The sequence below is a fragment of the Monopterus albus genome, unplaced genomic scaffold (assembly GCF_001952655.1).
Source record: "Monopterus albus unplaced genomic scaffold, M_albus_1.0 scaffold23.1, whole genome shotgun sequence".
NCBI lineage: Eukaryota > Metazoa > Chordata > Actinopteri > Synbranchiformes > Synbranchidae > Monopterus > Monopterus albus.
In genome coordinates, this window is record NW_018127903.1 from 857,652 (window position 1) to 878,946 (window position 21,295).

A 21,295-nucleotide genomic window follows, 5' to 3' on the forward strand; every position below is an offset into this window, starting at 1 on the left:
CTGGAAACATGTCCGTATATGACCATCTCTGCCTTCCAGTGGTACCCCACACAAATCAATGGACACAAATTCAGGGGCGTTAATGCAGACTTCTTCCAGCTCCCAGATACTCTGCTGGCAGTACCAGCAGCCCTGACTCCTGACTGTGGCAACCTCAGCCGGATTCAGCTGACCGAGTTTAGAACTGAGCACTGGTTTCTCACCAATGATACAACTACTGCTCTCAATGGAAAGGTGGGGAAGCTTGTATAGTTTTACTCCATTTACTGATGGGGAAAAACATCTGATTACAAACCAGCAGGTGGCAACATTACTGCGGCAGAATCAAGCCATTTTGTGTTCACTCCACAGCTGGACTCTCATCTTTTGTTGTGCTTGTTTATATGTAGGTGTTCTCCGCCAGCCTTCAGGACAGAGGGTCGCGACCTCTAGAAGATGGTAATGAAGTGGTGTATCGTATCCACACTCTTGGTCAGCAAGTAAAGCCAGGCCGGTCCCTGTGCCTTCTTTGGAACCAGACCACGTCAAGGTAATTCACCAGAAGCACACCAACAGAGATTTATGCTCATTCCCTCAAGACAAGCTAAAGACAGCATGTTGATATTATATCATAATATTTCTGTTCATTCTGCAACCTCTGTTGCTTAAAGGGTATTTATTCAAATGTATGACAAGTAAACAATTGTAGTAGTAATTGTTATTTGTCTCACCTAAGTCTTTTTAAAGCCTTCCTCTGATACTGAAGATCTATATTAGTAACTATTCAGTATGAATATGTTCTGAAGTTGTTGTCTGTCATCCTCCTCCAGTGGAAGGCAAATGTTCAGCCTCTCAGTAAGGCGTCTCTGTAGCCATGGGGAAAGTCCCATCTATCTAAGTCTGCTAGCCTCTGAACCCCACACTCTGAGGTTAACAGTCATTTGTCTTGTCTGTTATACACTGTTGTAACTACAGCGTCTTAATGTCTCTGTCCTCTTTCATTCTTCACCTTTTCCTTCATCCTCTCCTCCCCTCTCTTCTAGCTGGTCATCAGATAGTCAGTACTGCAGGGTTGTGAAAGAGAGTGGGAACTATGTCGAATGCGCCTGTTCCCACTTGTCTGTCTACACAGCCTACGCAGAGTTTGCCACTCTTGCATCCTACAATGAGGCCTTTTATGCTTCAGGGTTTATCTGCATCTCAGGTACAAAACACACTTCTCTTATGTCTGATCACTGCCTGCCTGTCTCTCTTTAACGTTTTCTCTGGTGCGTTCCATCCTCAGAATTGAATCCTCTGTATTTATAGAAATCCCGTGTTAATTTATCATTAACATTTTTCCATGTTTTCCACTCCACTCTTTTCCACTCTCCTTAGGCTTTGCACTGGCCATTATATCCCATATACTGTGCTCCCGTTTCCCCATGTTTGCTGCCAAACTGCTCATTCACATGATGGTGAGCTGCCTTGGAACCCAGGTAATGCAGTTCTGCTAAGATCCTAAAATTGAATTGCATTAAATGCTTTTGTGTAATATCACAGTACCACATTCTCTGAATGGCCTTAAATGTACAGACAGGTGACAAAGAAAGAAAAACCATGACTAAATGGGTATCTTCCAGGATGACAGTGCCCCCCATCCATAGGGCACAAGGGGTCACTGAGTGGATTGATGAGTATGAAAATGATTTGAATCATATGCTATGGCATTCACACTCACCAGATCTCAACCAAGTTGAAAACCTGTGTTAGACAGCATCTCTACCACCATTATCAAAACACCATATGGCTGAATATCTTTGGAAGAATGGTGTTCATCCCCTCCAGTAGAGTCCAGAGACTTGTAGAATCAAAGTGCAGTATGGTCTCATGAAGTTGTTCTGGAGGCACATGGTGGCCCAGCACCTTACTAAGACACTTTACATTGGGGTTTCCTTGAATGTGTCACCCATCTGTCGATGGATAGGGAACATTTGGAAACTGTTATCAAGACATTCATCTCCCTCTGTGCTCTACTGAACAGTAGCTCACACACTTTAACACAGCTGAAATGTATGAGGTGCTACACACATTATCTTTCATGATGTTCAAATCCTGACAGAAACAGAAAAAATACATGTATTTTTTCATATTAAAATGGTTTAACACTATAGCAAGAGTGTACACACACACATACATATACTGTGTGTTGACAACCCATCTTACTAGTCAAGAAATGTCACAGGCATTTTCTTGGAAATGTGCATAAATGTGACCGCACATCATTGAGTGTCATTGGTTGCATAGTGTGTGGTCCGGCGTGTCCTGACAACATAACCATGCCCACGTGCCCTAGCCCATTAAAATGCAACCTGTTGCAAAAGCAATGAGCAAAATAGATATGTGGCTGCATGTTAGTGCCTCACCTGGTCAGCACTGAGTGTAAATGTAATTTTCCATTGGTCCCCCCCTTTCACTTATCTGTGTGCTTTATCTTAGATCTGAGATGGCCAGCTAGAAAAAGGAAAATAAAACATGACTTGCTTTTTCATGTAAACCTCTGGGAGCTGATTTGTTTGTGAGGACTGTTTCTCTTTATCATCTTGTCTAAGTTTTGTTGTATCCAACTCCTGTTTATTTTCATAACCCTAGTAGATGACATCAGTGTAGCTATCAGCACAAATATGTAGTGTTAATTCTGTCCAACCAATGAGTAGGCCAAACATAAGGACTGACTGTGTCTCACTGACTGACTGATATGTGATGAATTACTGAAACTGTCTCGTATCAAGCTGCTTTTAGTGCTGTTCTGTATCTTTTTTTTCTATTTAAACTGTTGTTTGGTCCCTGTGGAAATCACCAGCCCTTTTGGTGAAGCAGGCTTGTTTATTTTCTTAAACAGTTATCTAAGTACGCTAAGTACAGATTCCTTTTAAGGAATAAGGAGAAGTAATTCATGCACTTGCCTCGCAAGCTCATTCTTTTTACCCACAAAGTAAAAACGGCGGTGTGTTGAAGGACATTTAGTCTTTGTCATTAAGGATTTATCTGAATCCACATCTGGGTAAAACTGAGGCTCCGACTGTTGCTACAGCATGGCACAGTCAGTCAAGTGACATGTTGTTACTGAACATTTGCATCTATTGCTGTTTTAAATTTGGAACACATCAGCACTTTAAAGTATTTACAAAGGTTGACAAATGTAGTGATGTCAAGGATTAGTATTACTTTTACTGCCTTCTTGAGAAGGCAAAGGATCCTGCATGTTTGATGGAAGAAGTGTAATTAGTGACTCCTGAACTTGTGGTTCTCAGCCTTGCTCGTGCTTCACCACTGATTTGAGCTGTCAGGTCCAGCTCCAATCACCTCTGAAAGAGAGGGCTCTCCATCTGTGGTGGCTGAGCTGTAATTAGTCACTGACGCTGCCCTCAGTGGGTAGGAAATTAAAGCTGCCGGTTTGATTTATTTCCCTGTGCAACAGCTACAGCCAGGGAGAAGAAAATAGAATAATAGCCCACCTCTCTATGAAAGTCAGAGTTTAAAGCAGGTGGCGGTTCATGGTTAAATTTATGAAGTTCTTAATTGTCTTTCTGTCTCGTTCTGGCTGACCTTCTTTTCACCTCTCTAGTTTCCAGAAATGTCACACACCTTAGGGTACCGATGGTGGTACTCTTCCCTGTGGAAACACCAATGAAAGTAAAATAACAGGAGTATGAAACTCATCAAAAGAGAAGTGAGCTGGTAGGAGAGAAAGAGAAAAAGAACATTTGGCAGACTTGTAAAAATAATCTGACATCAGTTCTGAATTAAATGCATTTAATTTGTCCATCATGTTGTTCTCTACAAAGTTTTCTCTCCTCCTTAGTTCCAGACATCACATGATTTGACATCTTTAGAAGTACTTCTCTGCTTTTCTTGTCAAAGAATAAATTACAAGTGAATAAACTACAGTAACAACAGATCCTTTGTTAGAGAACCACAGAAAATGGCAGGGCCATATTATTTTCTTTGTCCCCAGGCAAATGATGTGGGAAACACAATCAAGAAAGAAAAATCCATTCATTATCATCTCATTGCCATGTCAGCTAGAAGGGCCATCAAATGCACAGCAAGTTAGCCCCTGTAGTTCTGTCAGCATTGTCAAGCTTATTCTAACAGTTGCTGCATCTCCAATGCTGTGGCCAAATGTCTAATATTCTTTATTAATTTTAGTCATCTTATAAGGATCAGCACTAGAGTTTATATGTCTGTTTGCTTACATAGATTTAGTTTCAGACATTGAATCTTGTTGAAGGTGTCGGAGGGTCAGACAGGTTGGAAATGATCCATGTTGGTATCAAGACACCCGCAGGGCGACAGAGAGCGGCTGTTGACAATGGTAACAGACATCAGACCTCCTACTGAGAGAAAATACTGATTTGTCCCACCAACCACCTCCAGGGAGAGTCTTCTCACACTGAATAATTGTGGTTTGGTCTGAGTATTTTTGTCCCATCAGAGGTTGTGTGGTGACTGTCTCTGGATCTGGCCAGCAGTTGGTCTTCCCCTCAGTAAAACAACTGAAGCTTGTTTGTGTAGAGAGGAAATTTACCCAGTGCATATGTGCAATGTAAGTGGATCTCAATCGGTTGTATGTGTGTATTTGTTATCATGATTAGGATTTTGTGTGTCATTGTGTCAGGGCAGCAATAAAGCCCAGTTATCTTTGGCAATCAGGGATTATTGTAACTGGAACAAAAACACAACACAACTATTTTTGAAATAGACACAAAAACAAAAAACTGCACTGTAATCATTTAGATCAATATTCATTCGGTTTTCAGATCACTGCCATCATACAATGCATTCATTTTACCAAAGCATAAATTAATGACCATAGACACAACAACAACAACATCACAAAACTGATTAATGTTTTGGGTTGAAGTCACAGATGAAACCTACATCTCTTTTTTTTGCATGCCTTCTCTCCTTTTCTTATCTTTGGGCTTCATGGGCAAATCATCATCATCATCCCATTTAGATTCATGTATTCCCCACTAATCCCTGAAAACATTTGAGGCTGTTTGTCTTGAGCCACAGCCAAAGAGATCCCCAAAATAGAAAGAAATAATATTTCTTAACTGGACATTAGTGTCATTGACAGCCCTTTTAGGGAAAGGTGATATAGTGTTCCACTGTTTGGCTGTTCCTGTTGTAAACACACTCTGAATATACATCTTTAGCAGTCTGGGGCACCCCAGTGACTTTAGGTTCTTGTTTATTAATATCTTATAACTGACCGAGCTCTTAACTTTCAAATAACATACTTCAGCCCAGTCAAATACAAAATGGGGATTTCAAATGCAGATTGTGCCTGTGCTTAAACACATGTATCCAATGTGGGAAAGGAAAATCTAATCTCCATCTTTACTGCAAACAAAAAACAGTTTCATTTTCCCTCCATTGTGATTAAAAGGACCTCCACATCCCACACAGCTGTTCCCACACACTCTCCAAAGTGTTTACCCTTGGTCCCAGCTCCTTATTCCAGTATCTGGGAGGTGTTTAGGTGACATTTAGTTCTGGTTATAAAGGATTTCCTGTTAGCTCTGGGACTGGATCAAGCATTCATAAGCCTGTGCCTCGATGCACACTCCCATCCCCCACCCCCACCCACCAACCACCACCTTCACTTCCTGTCTCTGAACACAATAAGCATGTATGTGTATTTGACAGGAGGGGTTAGGCTTTAGGTGAGCGTGCATGCAGTTTTTCAGCTCTCCAGGAAAGGGGATGTATGACTTACATAATCTGAGACACTGCCGTGTCCTTGTCTGTAGAATGTAAGAACAAACACAAGACTTTCTAACTAAAGTGAGTGACTGTGCTTTTTCTGAGAAAGATATCTGTTCCCATCATCATCAATCACTTGATAAACCAATAAACAGATATGTTTTGTGTGTCTACTCCTCTGTTTGACGTCACAGAATATGCCTTATCTTTTTACAAGTAAAATTGGAAAGGATAAGAAGAAAACTGTGTTTATGGATTCTTTCTCCCATTCACGCTGTCATTTGAGTTTTATTGTGCTTCAAAATGTAACATAAAGCATACTTAATGCTTCTCTATAATCAATAAAGAACAGGTAACAAAACAAACATAACAAAGCATACCTGGACACCTATGTGCAGGTGTTCTTTATATACAAAACAAATATGAGACCATACTTCCCAAAACTTCCATTCGTAGCTATTGTTCCTTGCAATGAAAGATTCAAAAGAGGCGGTGCCTTTTATTCATTTTGACCAATCAGGGAGCACAGGCTTTTTCAGACAAATTCTTGTAGCGCCAATAAAACCTACCAATACCAGTCCAAATTTTTGTTTGGATATCTCTGGTGGTAGGAGAGAACCAACCACGGAGGTTCTGGAAGTGGCACCTGCAGCCGCTCTCTAATAGTTTTGATTATGTGCTTCCAAAAATGAAAAACAAAACATCAAATGCAGGAAGGGAGCTGCTTCCTTTCGGTACCTCCAGCATTAGTTGTCATTCCTCAGACCCATTTTCTGACCCAGTAAGATAAAGTACTGCATGTCCTTGATAAGATTTTAATGCAGTTCTAAGCTCTTCGCTGTTTGTCAGCCCAAGCTAATGGCAGGCGAGTCATGGAAGGGTATAAGATATCAGTCTGGGCCTGTGTGTGTGTGTGTGTGTGTGTGTGTGTGTGTGTGTACACACAGGGAAGTGGAGAGCTAAAGACAGCCTCTTGGGAGACTCAGTTTACACACCGCTGGCTGGTCCAACACCTTGTGCCTACTGTTTCCCTGACTCCCTTCTCCTGTTCAAGTCAGCAGCATCTTTCTTCAAAACAGCTCACTGTTCATTGTGACCCTGTCTCTTTTGACTAATACTGAAAAACAACCCTAAACTACACAAACTGAAAGCTTTTTTTTTTTTTTTTTACTCTTTTATGTCTTCATTTTTCTATTTTGCTCTCATCTGTTTTTCTGCCCCTCTGGCCTTTTCATTCTCCACTCACCGACCCGTTTTCCCAGAATGATGAGTAATTTATCATTCTGCTGGCTGCTGTGTTTAGCTGGGAGCTGTGACATTACTAGCCAGACACTGTCTCACTGTGTCTCTCCTCCTCTCTCTATTTTGGTGAAAGTGACTGCACATATCTTGCGTGACCTGGACTGTGAGTGCGTGACTTTGACCAATGACAATATTTTCACATGTTGCTTTTCCATAAACTGAATTCAGACCCTTGACGTCACATAGGACAGTTTTTATTAGTATCATAACAGTGGAATGTCTGATAGTCATGAACGATACCCTGTGAAATTTTCTTGTACAAGCATAGTTATGTTTACGTTCAGTGTTTCTCATGAGAACACATCGCATCTATCTTTTAGGCCTATCGAACATATTGAGCACATTTATTTCCTGAAAAACATTTTTAAACTAAGTTTGTGAGTATTTTGAAACTGGTTTTGTATAGGGTAGTGAGTTTCTTAGCAGTCACTGCAGCTAGTTGTTGATCATTTGCAAACGTGTAATGCCTTGTAGTGTTTGTTTTGTCGACAGTTTACTGTAAACAGTACATCTGATTTACCAGAAAGCAAACTGCACTAACCTGATCATCTTCATTATGGTCAGCTTTTGTGCATCCTGGACAAAGTGCACTGAAAGGTCTGTAGCAAACCAGCTGCACAGCCTACATAGTGTTTATATAATACCTAATCTGCAACACAGAATTAAAAGCTCTAATGTCATATTCTTTTTATACTGACCTTCTATTTGTCACATGCGGCTTATCCACAGATCATGTGTACTTTCCTATATAAAGTAATCTTCCGCTGGTTCGTGAGATTGGCTTCTTTGGTGAAATATGGACCAATTATACGAAACTGATTATCTATTAGTTAATGACTGAATGTAATGTCATTTAGCTGTGCAGTGTTAGCAGTATTCACAATATGTTTTTACTGCACTTTTGCATAGATTGCAAGCAGATATGTTTGTGTCAACGGTCACCTGTCTGCACCAGTGACAACTGATCTATTAATATATACAAATGTACGAAGCCCAGTAGGGGAGAGGAGGAAAAAAATTGGTGGTTGACTTTGCAAGATCCCACAATAGAGAGAAAACCTTTCTGGGATCTTGCAAAAGTATAGCGAGATCTTGCAAAGTCTTGCTTTTTTTTTTCAACTGTAATTTTTTCCCTCCTATGTCCCTTCATGGGCTCTAATGGCACAAGTTTTCTAACCATCTGCTGCACTACAGCAGACTCTGCCCTCGTTTTTGCCAAATGCCTGTTGTCCTAACAGCTGGTGACCCTAGAAACACTTCTATGAACTTCCCTCTGTTTCCAGAAGAAGCACAGTAAACAGCGACAGGAGGCCACGTTCTGTTTCATCGGGGCGAGCTCCTGGCTTGTCTGGTAGCCGTGAGACGTGGGACAGCGCACATCCAAAAGCAAATTCCACAGGCTGTCAGTGCTTAGAGCAGTTAGTGAGCAGATGGGATAGTTCAGGTAAATACGCCTTTAGACAACATAAGTCATTGCGGTAAGGTCATGAACTCTGATTCACATAAACCAATTAGTTCCTTTTGAGCTGTAACACAAAGACATCTCACTATTTACCTGTTTCAGTAGATCAAGATAATCTGCAGATATCTGGTAGTGAAGTCATTTGGGACAAGTCAAGGGCTTTTATTATTTATCACTTGCTAGAGTCCCTGTAATGCTTAGCTTTTTATGGTGGGTTCTTCTTCTGTCTTAAGAATTTAGGGCCAAGGTGTACCAAGTGTACTGCCATAAAGAAAGTGCTTTAAAATGTAACAGCAGTCTTTGTTATCTACTTAGTGCTGTACTTTCTGAACCCTCCATGCAGCAGCACGCACGTTTTACCTGATTCTGTGGAGTCATTCGGTTTGTCATCAAGGACTTTATCAAAAAGGCTGTTGACACTGTGAATGACAAACAAAGTGGAACCTGTGTCCTGCTCTATTTTTGGAGTTTGACAGCTTGTCTTGGCAGATGTGTGTGTGGAGTGAACCTTAGGGCAAAAGCATACTTTATCCTGAAACGGTTGAGGTCAGTGGTTTTCCCAACCCAGCTTCATGTTTTCACTGGTTTTATACATTTGGTGGAACAGGATGTTTTTCATATGCTGTAACACAGCATATTGGCATTAATGTGGCCTCCACTGAGCTACATTTTACAATTACGGTTTACATTTACACTAGCAGTCAAACGTTTGAACACACTTTCCTACTGAAATAAGTAGGAAAATATGTCCAAACCTTTGACTGTTTAGGGATTTCTTGCACTTGGTAAACTACAACTCCAAATATCAGAGAAAGGGAGACAGACTTATTCTCTTGGTTTGGCAACATTGTTTGTTCAAACTTTCATGACAGTTAAGCCCCTTTAAATTGAATGGAATTGAGAGACTGATGAACAGAGTAAGCTCTGCAGCTTAACAGCCTGAAATAGAGAACGAGAGTCACATAATTTCCTCAAGGAATCAGGAAATATCAAGTGAAGGAAGGAAACGGTAAGACTGTATCTATTAAAATCTCTTTTGTTCTTGGGTTGTCAGCAAAATATGTTACCTTTTCAGTTTGTTTTTAGCTTTGCGTGACTCTTGACTGAGCCTGAACATGATTTATTCACTGGTGTTTGAGAGGATAACATGTTAATCAAAAAGAGAGAGATAAACACATACTGTACATAAGCATACCCCAGTGCAAAATATTCTCATATACAGTACACTCACACATGAATGTGTATGAATGTGTAGACAAAATGTTGCTCACAGTATGAAACACATACATACGCTTGTATTAATGGATGCACAAACACACATTACCATGCACAAATGGGACTGTATATTTGTATGTGCACATACCCACAGACTTAACCAACTCCAACCTAGACACACAAACACACATAGAGAAACACATAACACAAACACAGCCGTCAGCTCTTGGCCACTTTGATCTGTAGGGGTCACTCTAGCTCCACAGCCTCAGCCAAGGCGGAATGAAGTGATCAATGACTCCCCTGAGCTCTGCTTCTTTTTATGACTACAAGTTTCTTGGAGCACACCAAGAAATGATTGCACTGTTATTCAGAAGATGTTTTGAGTGAAGTCCTGAATTATTTCACCCACAGAGATATAAAAGCAGCTTACCTTGTCAGACTTTAGAATCTGAACATGACTTGATACAAACTTGGGGACTAGTTTACCCGGACAAAGTCTTCCAAGAATTGTGAATTCAGTCTCTTTGGTGTGATATGGAATGGCAGTTGGTGAAGACCAGCTGAGACATACTGTGCATGATAGTACAGCTGTGACTAATTCTAAGTTAAGCAAGGAGATACCAAAGCACCTGTGGGCATGAGCAGTATGAATGGAGTATACAATATTTAACTTGACCAGACTCAGAAAATTGATTTGGCTTTATATCCACCCATTGACAGACACTGAGTGCTGCTGCAGATCAGCCAGTTTGCACAGAAGGGATCTCTCATGGATCAATGACCTGTTGGACAGCAATGGTTCAACGCAGGTTTTAGTAGATTTTCTGATCAATATTATTAGACATGCACTGATCATGCTGATGTTTAGTGTCGATCAGGAAGTGATGCAACAAGTCACTATTAAAAGATTTGCGTGTTCCAGTAGCCTCACCTGTGATGTAACTCACATGGCACTGTTATAGAATCAGTATACTTGTGTACTGTATACTGTATGTTAGAAAGACATGGTACATATTGTATCATGTAAACCACTGCACTGTTTCCTCTCTATGTGCCTCTGAGTTTGAATTGATCGCATGTGAAAATGGAACCATGCTAAAATATGTTTTGTGCATCTCCCTGAGACTGAAATGCCTTGGAAGCTGTTTGAACCAGTAGTTTTATGATTTTTTTGCTGTGTGGCGTTTCATCCTTTGATCCAAAACAGCACAAAGTAACCATGCTCAATGCTCAAGCCGTGGCAGTATTCAGCAGACGCACACACGGAGATCTGTGGCAAAGTAGACCCATTGTGTGTTTTGTTTTGCTGTGTGTATGCGTGTCAATCCAGGTGTGCATATGTTGCGTTTTCTGTCTGGTCGCCAGACAGGTTGACACCAGATGTTGAGGAAGGTAATTCACAACAGCTGCAGGTTTCCAGACACTCTTCGACTGAAGTGTGAATAGCTGGAAAAAGAGGTGGCCTGCTGGAATGCAGCTAAGTGTGCTTCATGCTGGCAGTACTGTTTACATTGGACATACAGAGCATGACCACTGGTCTCCATGTGAGGTAGCATGGGGGCATACAGCAGCAGCAAAGATAACACTGACAGTAATGTCTGTCTACTTGTTTTCTCACTACATTGAAATGGAATATAATGAACCATATTATCATCAGATTGAGACAAACATTCAAATTAAACAATCACAATATAAATTTTTGTTTTTGAAAGTATGCATTGATTTGGCTTGTTTTGTCACATAATACAACTGAAGTACATACAGTATAGTAGAGGGCTTTGACCCACAATCTTCAAATGTTCATACAACATAAAACAAGCATTCTGCATTCCCTAGACTTAAAACACTAATGACATTGTGTACTTGTCGTTTAAGCCTGTTTTGGCTCATGCTCATCAAAGTACTGAAAATCCCCTATTGCTGTATCATACAAATTAAGACTCCACAACCTGCAAACTCTCAGACTGTTATCTTTTCTGAAACTATATCAATCATTCCCAGAATATGTGGTAAAGGCACTTCCTGGTTCACATGAATGAGCAGACACTTTAAAACTGTACTGCAGTATGTGCTCATGTAAGCAAATGAAGAGGCAGTGTCGTGGTTGTTTGGATGTGAAACAGACCAAAGGGGGTGGATGTTTATTTGCTAACAGCTGGCTCAGCAGAAAGAATATTAACTCAAGGTTCAAACCAAAACACATGAATTTTACTTCTACACTCTGACCTTAAACACCTGGGCATCCTGTTTAAAAACCCTTGAAATAGCTGCTCATTATCACACATGTACAGCATGAACACCGTTCTTCCAAAAGAGCTTCCCTTATTTGGCGTTTTGATAATGCTGGGGGAGACGCTGTCTAACGTCTCTCGTAGGTGTTCAACTTGGTTGAGATCTGGTGACTGTGAGGACCATAGCATATGGTTCACATCATTGTCATACTCATCAAACCATTCAGTGACCCCTTGTGCCCTGTGGATGGGAGCATTGTCATCCTGGAAGAGACCACTCATTTATTCAGGGTTTTCCTTTAACCTGTCACCATCTGTAGTAACAGTGGCTCTATTAAATTGAAAGACCTACTCTCAAAATGAACTGACACCAATAAAATGGGATCATTTTTCATCTCAGCTGTGATGGGTGCTGCCCACCCTGGGTTCATCTTCTTTTTGTCATCACTTAGTTTTATTTTAACAACCTCACATGTCTTGAAAAATGTTAAATCACTATAGCTATCTCTTCTCCTTCTCCACACACACACACACACACACACACACACACAAACACTGGCCCACTAACCCAGCTATTAGCCACCCTCATGTGACCCACTTCTTGCTATTGGCTGCCCTGTGTTCACATGAACAACGCACACACATGAACCAAGATGCTGTGGCACAAGGTGAGAATGATGACGCTTGCACATTGTGTAAGGTGACGTACAAGCATCAAATTACTTTGAATGACATTGAAATGAATACTGTTACTGTCATGTTCATCGGTTTAAAGTGGTCATAACTGCACATCATTAATCAATATGTAGTAGATATTTTAGATTCCTTTGCTAAGGTTTCTAGAATAGCTCAAAATTCTCAGCTGTGAATAAGCAGCGGTGGAGTGATTGACACTGATGAGAGCACTTAAATTGCTTGACAAGCAAATGATGATCTCTTTCTCTCTTTCTTTTGCTTCATCACTTTCTGGACAAAAGCATAAGAGGAAACACCCAGGGTGCAGGCTGAGGCTGGAACCAGCTAGATCAGACCGGTAGCTGTTAGAGAGAAGGGGGAGGTGAAGGAAAAAGGATGAGGAAGAGGAGGAGGAGGAAGGGGAGATGAGATGCAGTGTGGAGCAGGGGATAAGGGAGTTTGGGCGCTGAAGAAAAAGATGCATTGAGGAGAGATGTGGAGAGACTAGATGGACAGTCTGCAGCTAAAGTCTGGCAGGCATGCAGCTAAAGTCCCATTCTCTCAGTCCTGTAATGTATCAGGAAGATGCTATTTTTAGCCCTGCTGGTACACAGGGCTATCGATCAGCGGCAGAACTTAAGAGGAGGAGGAGAGCTGCAGCCACCAGTAGCTGCACCAAAACATTTCTCTGTTTCCTCTATGCAGCTTGGTGTTACAGCATTTCTCTGATCTCATTTGTTAGGCCTTAGAAGTAAATGATTGTGTTTGTCATTTGAACTTTGTACTGTATGGTATTTAGATTTTTTTGTGCTAATGCACCTTCTAAATTGTTGGAGGTGATCTGCCTTTATCATTTACCATGTCTGAGCTACATTTAGTAAACAAGCTTTTCTCTCTTTTAGATCTACTTATAAAAAGGTCCGGTTAAATCTTGTCTAAAGAACTGTAGAATTATTCCTGTGGCACCAGTAAGATCTGGCACTGAAACAACAACAACAGTGAACTGATGATCTCCGGGGTGCTTCGGGGCCCAAAATCCAAAGGGGGGCTTACTTACTGGACATTTAGTCAAGCAGATGGACAAGTAGTTCAGACTTAAGGTCTAATGACAAGGCCACAAAAACATTCAATAGAAGAAGAGCTGCTTGTTTTGTACTTTTTATCTGTATTTTCCAAGGCCTTCCTTTGACTCTTGCTCCTGTTTGTTGGTTTGTTTTTGTTTTGGTGGACAAAATCATATGCAAGTGAGACAGCATCTTGATAATTTGGGAGCATTCAGGTATTATGTGTATGAGCTTTGGTGGTTCCTGTTTTACAATACACGAGAGCACACACATAACACACACTTTACTGACATGTATTTAGAGTTCTGCAGTACAAAAGAGGAGGACTGGGCACAGAGGACTGAACCATAGATATTGCTTTTATAAACTCCACATCTGCACCTTTTTCCCACCCCTGTAACGGGACGTCAGGTACCTGTTTTGTTTTCAAGGTAGATATACCACTGCTTATCTAATATCCCATCTTCCCCTCTTCAGTTTTACCCCAAAGTTAGTACAGTGTGTTTTGTGACATTCAGCAGTACTAGGGTTAGACACTGTTTGTTTGTGCTAAGTAACTAGGTCGAATGCTGAGATCACCGGCATGTCAGGCTCAGATAACAGGACATTTGTGCTGATTTCTTCCTTTAAAATATGGTATTTAGTGGTGTTCAACACATAATGTGAGTAGTTTCTAGATAAAATCTGATCCATCACAAGCAGCCACCACACTGTTGCTGCTGCTATGGAAATGTGAAATGCTTCTTTTATGGAATTTTTTAAATCCCAAACTTACTTAAATTAAGAAAACGTCATTCTAGCCTCACCTAGTACAGTATGGCTAACTTTACTGCCTTGGTACACATCATGTAAAGTAATAAATGCCCCAGAGAAAGGTTAGATTCCTGTGTAACCTGTCTCCTATGACAGTGTGAGGGCCCTATAGTTGTGGCAGTGCAACAAACACTGACTTACCTAAGCTGGTTCACCGTACTGGTTTACCTGGTTTCTATCTTTGGCATCACGTCACAGCACACAAACACTCTTCTCCCTGCAAGGACATTTTTATCTGCCTGTCATGTCATTGTTTCACCATTGGTCTGTAGTTTCAGTGGTTCAGTAGTTCTGTCTGTGGGCACTGGGGTTTGTCAGGAAAGACTATAGTAAATTTGAGTGGGTGCATTGTTTGAAGCTGTGTCAAGTTAAGACTTCTACTAGTGTTATCATATTGTTGCATATAGCCAAATCTAGTTTAAAGCCAAACCAAATAATCCCTAAACATGTTAAGCTGAGCCAAAATAATTGGCAATGATTGTAACAACAACCACTAATAATTATTCCAAGTCCACTTGTGCCCTGGGCCCACACAACCACAGGAACACCTAACATGCATCAGTCATCCCCTTTCTACATGCCACTCTTGTCTGTGCCCTATGTTTGATTTCACAAAATTAGAGCCTTTTGTGTTAAACATTTGTGTATATTTGTTTATGATTATGTTTCTAGCATCCTGCAGTTTACTTAGCATTTCTCACTTGGTAGTTTCCCCATTGTTTTGCTTTTCAGTCTATAGATGATGCATCATACTGTGCCTTCAGCTAAAACACTATACCAAAAGTGCACAACCCTGCTGCAAAATCTTTGTTCACATATGAACAGCTTCTCTACTCTGACACAATTCCAGGTAGTTCAGGCACAAATTTCCTTCCTGTGCCATTCCTCCTACTCACACCATGCAGGGCTTGGAGCGTGGATGGGAAAGTGACTCATGATTCTTTGTCTTTTAAAAAGGCCCCGACTTTTCCTCTGACTCACTTGGAGGTTGAAGACAGGGTTAGTAAAAGCCGGAATAATCCTGGAATGGTTGTATTGTTTTGTTTTTCTGATGGGTTTTCAAATTAGGACAGCAGAAAAAAAATCTTCTAAGAAACATTTCAGTGGAAAGTCTGTAGAGAAAATAAATTTGAGTGACTACGCTGCCTTCACTACATTCAAACATGCAAAATGTTATGCACAGAAGATGTCAGTAAATATTATTGTAGGAGTAACCTCTGCATAAAGCAAGTTAAACAAATATAAGCTGTGTGTGTGTGTGTGTGTGAGTGTGGGAAAACTGTCACAGCTCACAATGCCTGTTTACCTGGTAGCTATAGAGACGGTCATGCTAAGCATATTAGCTGAAACCATAGGGTGGGACCAGCAGTATACATCTGCTTGAGATATAAATGGCTCGTCTAATCTGTCTTCAGAAACATTTGCTTGACTTTATTTTGTCAAATCAAATCACTGTGGAGGCAACAGAGGTAATTACTGTATGTAAAAGATGCTGCTTAAGAATCACAACATAATATACAGTAGTAAGTATTAAGCAGAACTACTCCTTTTTAACTGAAAACGTGTTCTACTGTACTGTACTGTATGTCCCTGACTATTAATGAATCTAATGTAAGTAACATCTGACACAAAGTTATCATTTTCCCACATCCCTCGACTCCTGCACACTTTCATTTACACTCATTCTGGTCTGTCTGTGGCCCTGGCAGCAGGCCGACAGGCTACAGGCTATATAAAGATCGCCGAGCTGCGTTGGCACCACGCTCTGTTTGTGCCAGAGGTTAATCGGGCCCTCTGTTGGACAGCGGAGCAGCAGTATTTTCTGCTGCCCTCATGGGTTTTCTACATTGTTCTGTCTCGAGTGTTACAAATCGAATCTTGAGTCTGATGCATTCTCACCTACAAAACTCTCTCTCTCTCTCTCTTTCTCTCTCTCTCTCACTCACACACACACACACACACACACACACAGATATACACACTTAACCACAAGCCATTTTTTGCAGAGATTGTGCAACGCCTCTTATTCCATTATTTGGAGAAGTGAAACACCCACACATTTGTACAAATCTTTGTGTGGGGGATGATGCGAAGGAACATATTTGTCACTTTTGTTTGTGTTGATGTTTTTATTCTTGCTCCCACTTGCAGAGCTTGCTGCATGGTGATGTAACAAATCTGCAGTATGGGCTAGCTCTCTTTTTGGAGGGGGTCGCTATCTGAACTCTACTGTCTTCTTTAAAAATGTACATTATAGCTTATAAAATAAGCAAGAACTCACATTATGCACAATATGACCTGCTGACACTGTGAGGAGTACTGCTCCTGTGTGTGTAAGGGTGCCAGGTCACCATGCTTTCTAAAAAGAGTAAATTGTGTACATGCAGTAACTGTCATTGAAACCCGCTGCTGCTGTTGCTTCTCAGGTTAAATGATGAAACGCTCATTTACAAACAATAGCAACTGCTTCTGAATGTGGCGTTTTCTTTGTTTCTCTACAGATCTGTTTCCTGGTGTCCACTTTCCGTGGCCGAATGTTTTCGGACGACAGCTGTGCTGCTCTGGCACTCTTCTCTCACTATTTCCACCTCAGTCAGTTCTTTTGGATGCTCATACAGGTAATTCTAGGTGGACAAACAGCACTTGTGGTTAAAAAAAATGTTAGCTCCTTATAGGATTAAAGCTACAGGCTGGATATTGGACATTATTATGATTACCCATTCCAGGGACACCAGATAGTACTTGGAATAAGTGGGGGATTTTTCTGTCATTGTTGCTATTGTATCCTTTTTTGTTAATGCAGCTTTAAACATATATCTGATCTCTGCCAAAGAAAACAATGTGAATTTTAGTTGCCAGTGTAAATTTTGCCTATGCCAGTTGTTATCTTTGAGAGAGCCAAGTTGTGACGTGTGACCCACACAGACAGCACAGGAATGGGCGACACTGCCTCAGGGATACACACTTCTCCAAATCCACCATTGGAATGAAATAGATATTTACTTGTTCATTTGTTTATTTGTATAGGATTTTAAATTTTTCAAAAATATTTCAGACAGAGTATAGGAAACATTAGGAAACCTCCATTAGGACAAAAAAAAATTCAGCTTTGGAAATGATCACTTGACCTTTTTGTTTTGTTTATATTTACTGTACACATTCATTTTAGAAATGACTGCAAATTAACTTAGACTCACTGGGTGGTGGCTGACTCTGATGGAAACTGTAATGAAAGCTCCAGCTTCAACAATAGTTCACATTTTAAAATGGGAAATGTTATCCATTGTTGTAAGAATTCAAAATCTCTTACAACTGTTGGTCTGTGTGCAACCATGAATCACTTAAGAAGAATGAACAAGTCACTCAGGCTGGGTTGAAAATGGTTTCCACCTTCTAATCACACGCCATGTATTCAGACCAGACCAGTATCCCAAGGAGACCTGTCCCCACATGAACTTCCTCATCCCCCACCCCTTTCTGTCCTGTTGTTATCCTGTTGTGTGAGTGTCTGACTGTTGTTGTGCCTCCATCACTTCTATCAGTATAGAGCTGATATGATCTAGTGGAGGAAGCAGGAGTTTAAACAGGAGGGAAAATGTAAAAAAATAACTTTAATTACTTTTTATTCATACACTCATTCACTGACTCACATGTATAAAGTTACATTTTCTCAAACCGCTCATGTTCTTTAACAATCCTGCCAAAAAAATCATCTCTGCTCATTTGTTTATTATCAGTACCTTTACTACTGTAGTTATTTGGGAAAGTATTGCTGTCCTCTAGCTTTCATTGTTGTGTGGCAATAACTCCTTTCTGTCCTATCAGATGTCTCAGTATCAACCACAGTTATGTCTCATTACTTACCCCCACCCCCCAATCAAATAACTGCTTTCAGCTAAGTGTGTTTCAGCAGCCCATCTCTTACCATGGCAAAGACAAATCAATATGTATGTGTGTGTGTGCTGTTCAGTAGTTGGTCAGGAGAATATATGCTGACATAATGCCAGAAAACAGCCAATAATTTTATCACTATCCAGGCCAGCTTTTCCTTCACTGCAGAGGCTCACAGAGGCAACCTCAGTTACTGCGCATACTATTAGGCAACAATACTGCACAGCACTTCAGCAAGGAAAGACCTGCTAAAGTCCTAGCATGGGTGTCAAACTCACGCCTTTCTAGTTCAATAATACACCAATCAGCCATAACATTATGACCACCTACCTAACAAGTTTAATCTACAGTAGATCGACCCCATCATCAGTGAGCCTTGGGCGTCCACGACCCTGTCACCAGTTCACTGTTTGTCCTTTGTTGGACCACTGTTGGTAGGTACTAACCACTGCAGACCAGGAGCACCCAATAAGACCTGGGGTCTGGGAGATGCTCTGACCCAGTCGTCTATCATCACAGTTTGGACCTTGTCAAAGTTACTCAGATCCTGATGTTTTCTTGCTTCCAAGACATCAGCTTCAAGGCCTGAATATTCACTTGCTGCTTAGTGTACCTCACAATCTGACCAGTGCCACTGTAACGAGATAGTCAATGTTATTCACTTCACCCCCTAGTGGTCATAATGTTATGGCTCATCGGTGTATTTTACTAGTAGACAAATGTATTAAACGGACACCAAGAGCCATCAGGCTAGCTAGTCTGGCAGTCAGCCATGTCGTCAGACACAGTGGTGGTGACTTTTCTATCAGGCCTGACACTTCTATCACCATTAAAGTGTCTTTTTGGTCAGATCAAAAAAAAACATTTACCTCTCATTACTAACAGGAATCTCCTAAAAACCTGGACAACTGTTTACATGGCTTGACACAGCTAGGTTTAAGAAAATGCAGATTTATTTATTTTTATTTATTTATTTATTTATTTATTTGGTAATTTCATTGAGCCAGCCTTTGAAACAGTTAGCACAGTGAAGAGACACAAACATAGCCATCTCCAAGACAACTAGTCACCATGCTTATTGATCTGTATTCTGTCCATTTAGCATGGTGGCACATTACTTTATTCTTAGGCCACAGTGTCAACAGTCAGACAGGGATTCACTGTAGAGGCAGCAGTTCACCACAAAGTTACCCATAATCCATTCATGGTATCTTGGTGGCATCTGCCTGCTCATGGTCAAGAAGAGGCAGTTCTTGACTGTTGTGTGCTGCATATGTGTGTCTTTGTTCATCCTTGTGTGTTTATGCATCAATATGTGCAGGGTCAGTAGTTATACAATATGGTTATGGTTACGGGTGAGACAGAGGTTACCTGAGTGTGAGGTCAACATCCCTTAACCTCCTGTTATTAGTTGCATCACAGCAGCTTCTCTGAATATGTCACACTTAAGTGTTTGCAGACAGATGGACAGGCTCAAACATCATCAGCTGTTATTGGTCATAGCTCCTGAGCTGTTGAATATAATAACTGTTTATTCATCTGAATACAGAAGGTGCAGTACTTTAATTGTTTTACTTATAAAGCTTAAATCTTTTCATTCTAAAATGAAAGTAAAATATTTATGGGCAGTGAAAAGTTTGGTCTTAATGAGGAATGAAGTAAAAGTCATCAGTGTGTAACTCCAGCCTTTTGCTCTTCAGCAGTGCAACAGTTAAAAACTGTCTGAAAAATATGTTGTCTGCTGAGGTCTTCACACGGGGATAAAACAATGTGTCTGTGTTGCAGCCAACAGGTGTTCAGAGAAGCTGCTTATGTAACACTGTGGGGCGTAGTGTATCAAATGTTCGCAGTCCTGTACACAAGTTGTTTTCTGTGTCCCCAGGCCGTGAACTTCTGGCAAGTGCTGGTGCTGAATGACGAGCACACAGAACAACGATACCTCCTTTACTTCCTGTTGGGCTGGGGACTCCCTGCTCTGGTCATCATAGTCCTGGTCATTGTCCTGCTTGGTGGATTCGGATGGGACATATACACTGTATACGGACTGGTACAAGGAGATGTGTGAGTGGACAGTGCAAAACACAAATCCATACCCAGGTGGCCTTCAGAACTGAAGAAAAGGAGCTGAACTAGCCCAAACACTAACATAATGTATTTTCAAAAGAGGACTTGGGCGTGTTTTTTTAAATGGTCTGAGTCAGTTGTGGTGATGTCAGCTTCTTCTTTAGACTCAGGGAAGTTCCACTTCAGGCAAGTGCAAACAGAAAACACCTGAGTCAGTGACTTCATGGGAGGAGGTAGCTTGCCCAGTCCAATGAATGAATAAATGAATGAGTTTCGGTGTTTGCGTGGGTCACCCCACAAAGAAACGTCAGTCTTTACCACAGAGGCGGAGGCTTTCACACAGCTGGGTGTAGAGAGGAAGGGAGAAACCCTAAATAACCCATATACTATATGGCTTTGTATATATGTGCATTTGCTAGAAATAATGATTTGCCATCTCTGTAGAACTCACCTGAATCCTAGAGCACAACAGCTGGGATCACTTTGTAAAAACCTGGTCAGTTTTCCTTAATCAGGTGTGTGTGCATGTTTGCATATGTGCATATTAAACAGGTGTCTTTCTTTCATGTGATAGTCAAACACCGATAAAGTTAGAATGTTTAAATCGCATCTAAAATTAGCCAGTGGTCTCAGGTGTGGCTGTTATCCTTGGGATTGTGTGCTTCCCGTCTGTGGGTGAGTGTCAGACAGTGAGTGTATACATGAAAGATTTAACAACACAGAGGAGTATTCAGTTTCCCAGGAAGCATACCTTCCTCTGTGAGGGAATAAGGCACCCCCTGAATCAATTCCTCTCTTTCTTTCACAGTGGTGCTCTGTGAATTTCTATTAGAGTCTGAAAT

At 40.9% G+C, this 21,295-nt stretch overlaps 1 protein-coding gene across 1 annotated transcript in view; it reads left to right on the forward strand.

The window, feature by feature from the left end:
• adgrv1 (adhesion G protein-coupled receptor V1) overlaps positions 1–21,295 on the forward strand; it is a 95,170-nt gene that overhangs the window by 56,060 nt on the left and 17,815 nt on the right. Inside the window, 6 exon segments of the mRNA XM_020594633.1 lie at positions 1–234; positions 390–529; positions 1,023–1,183; positions 1,357–1,457; positions 17,000–17,116; positions 20,272–20,450. The exon segment at positions 1–234 is cut by the window's left edge and continues 30 nt beyond it. Of these exon segments, the coding sequence (XP_020450289.1) occupies positions 1–234; positions 390–529; positions 1,023–1,183; positions 1,357–1,457; positions 17,000–17,116; positions 20,272–20,450 (932 nt within the window).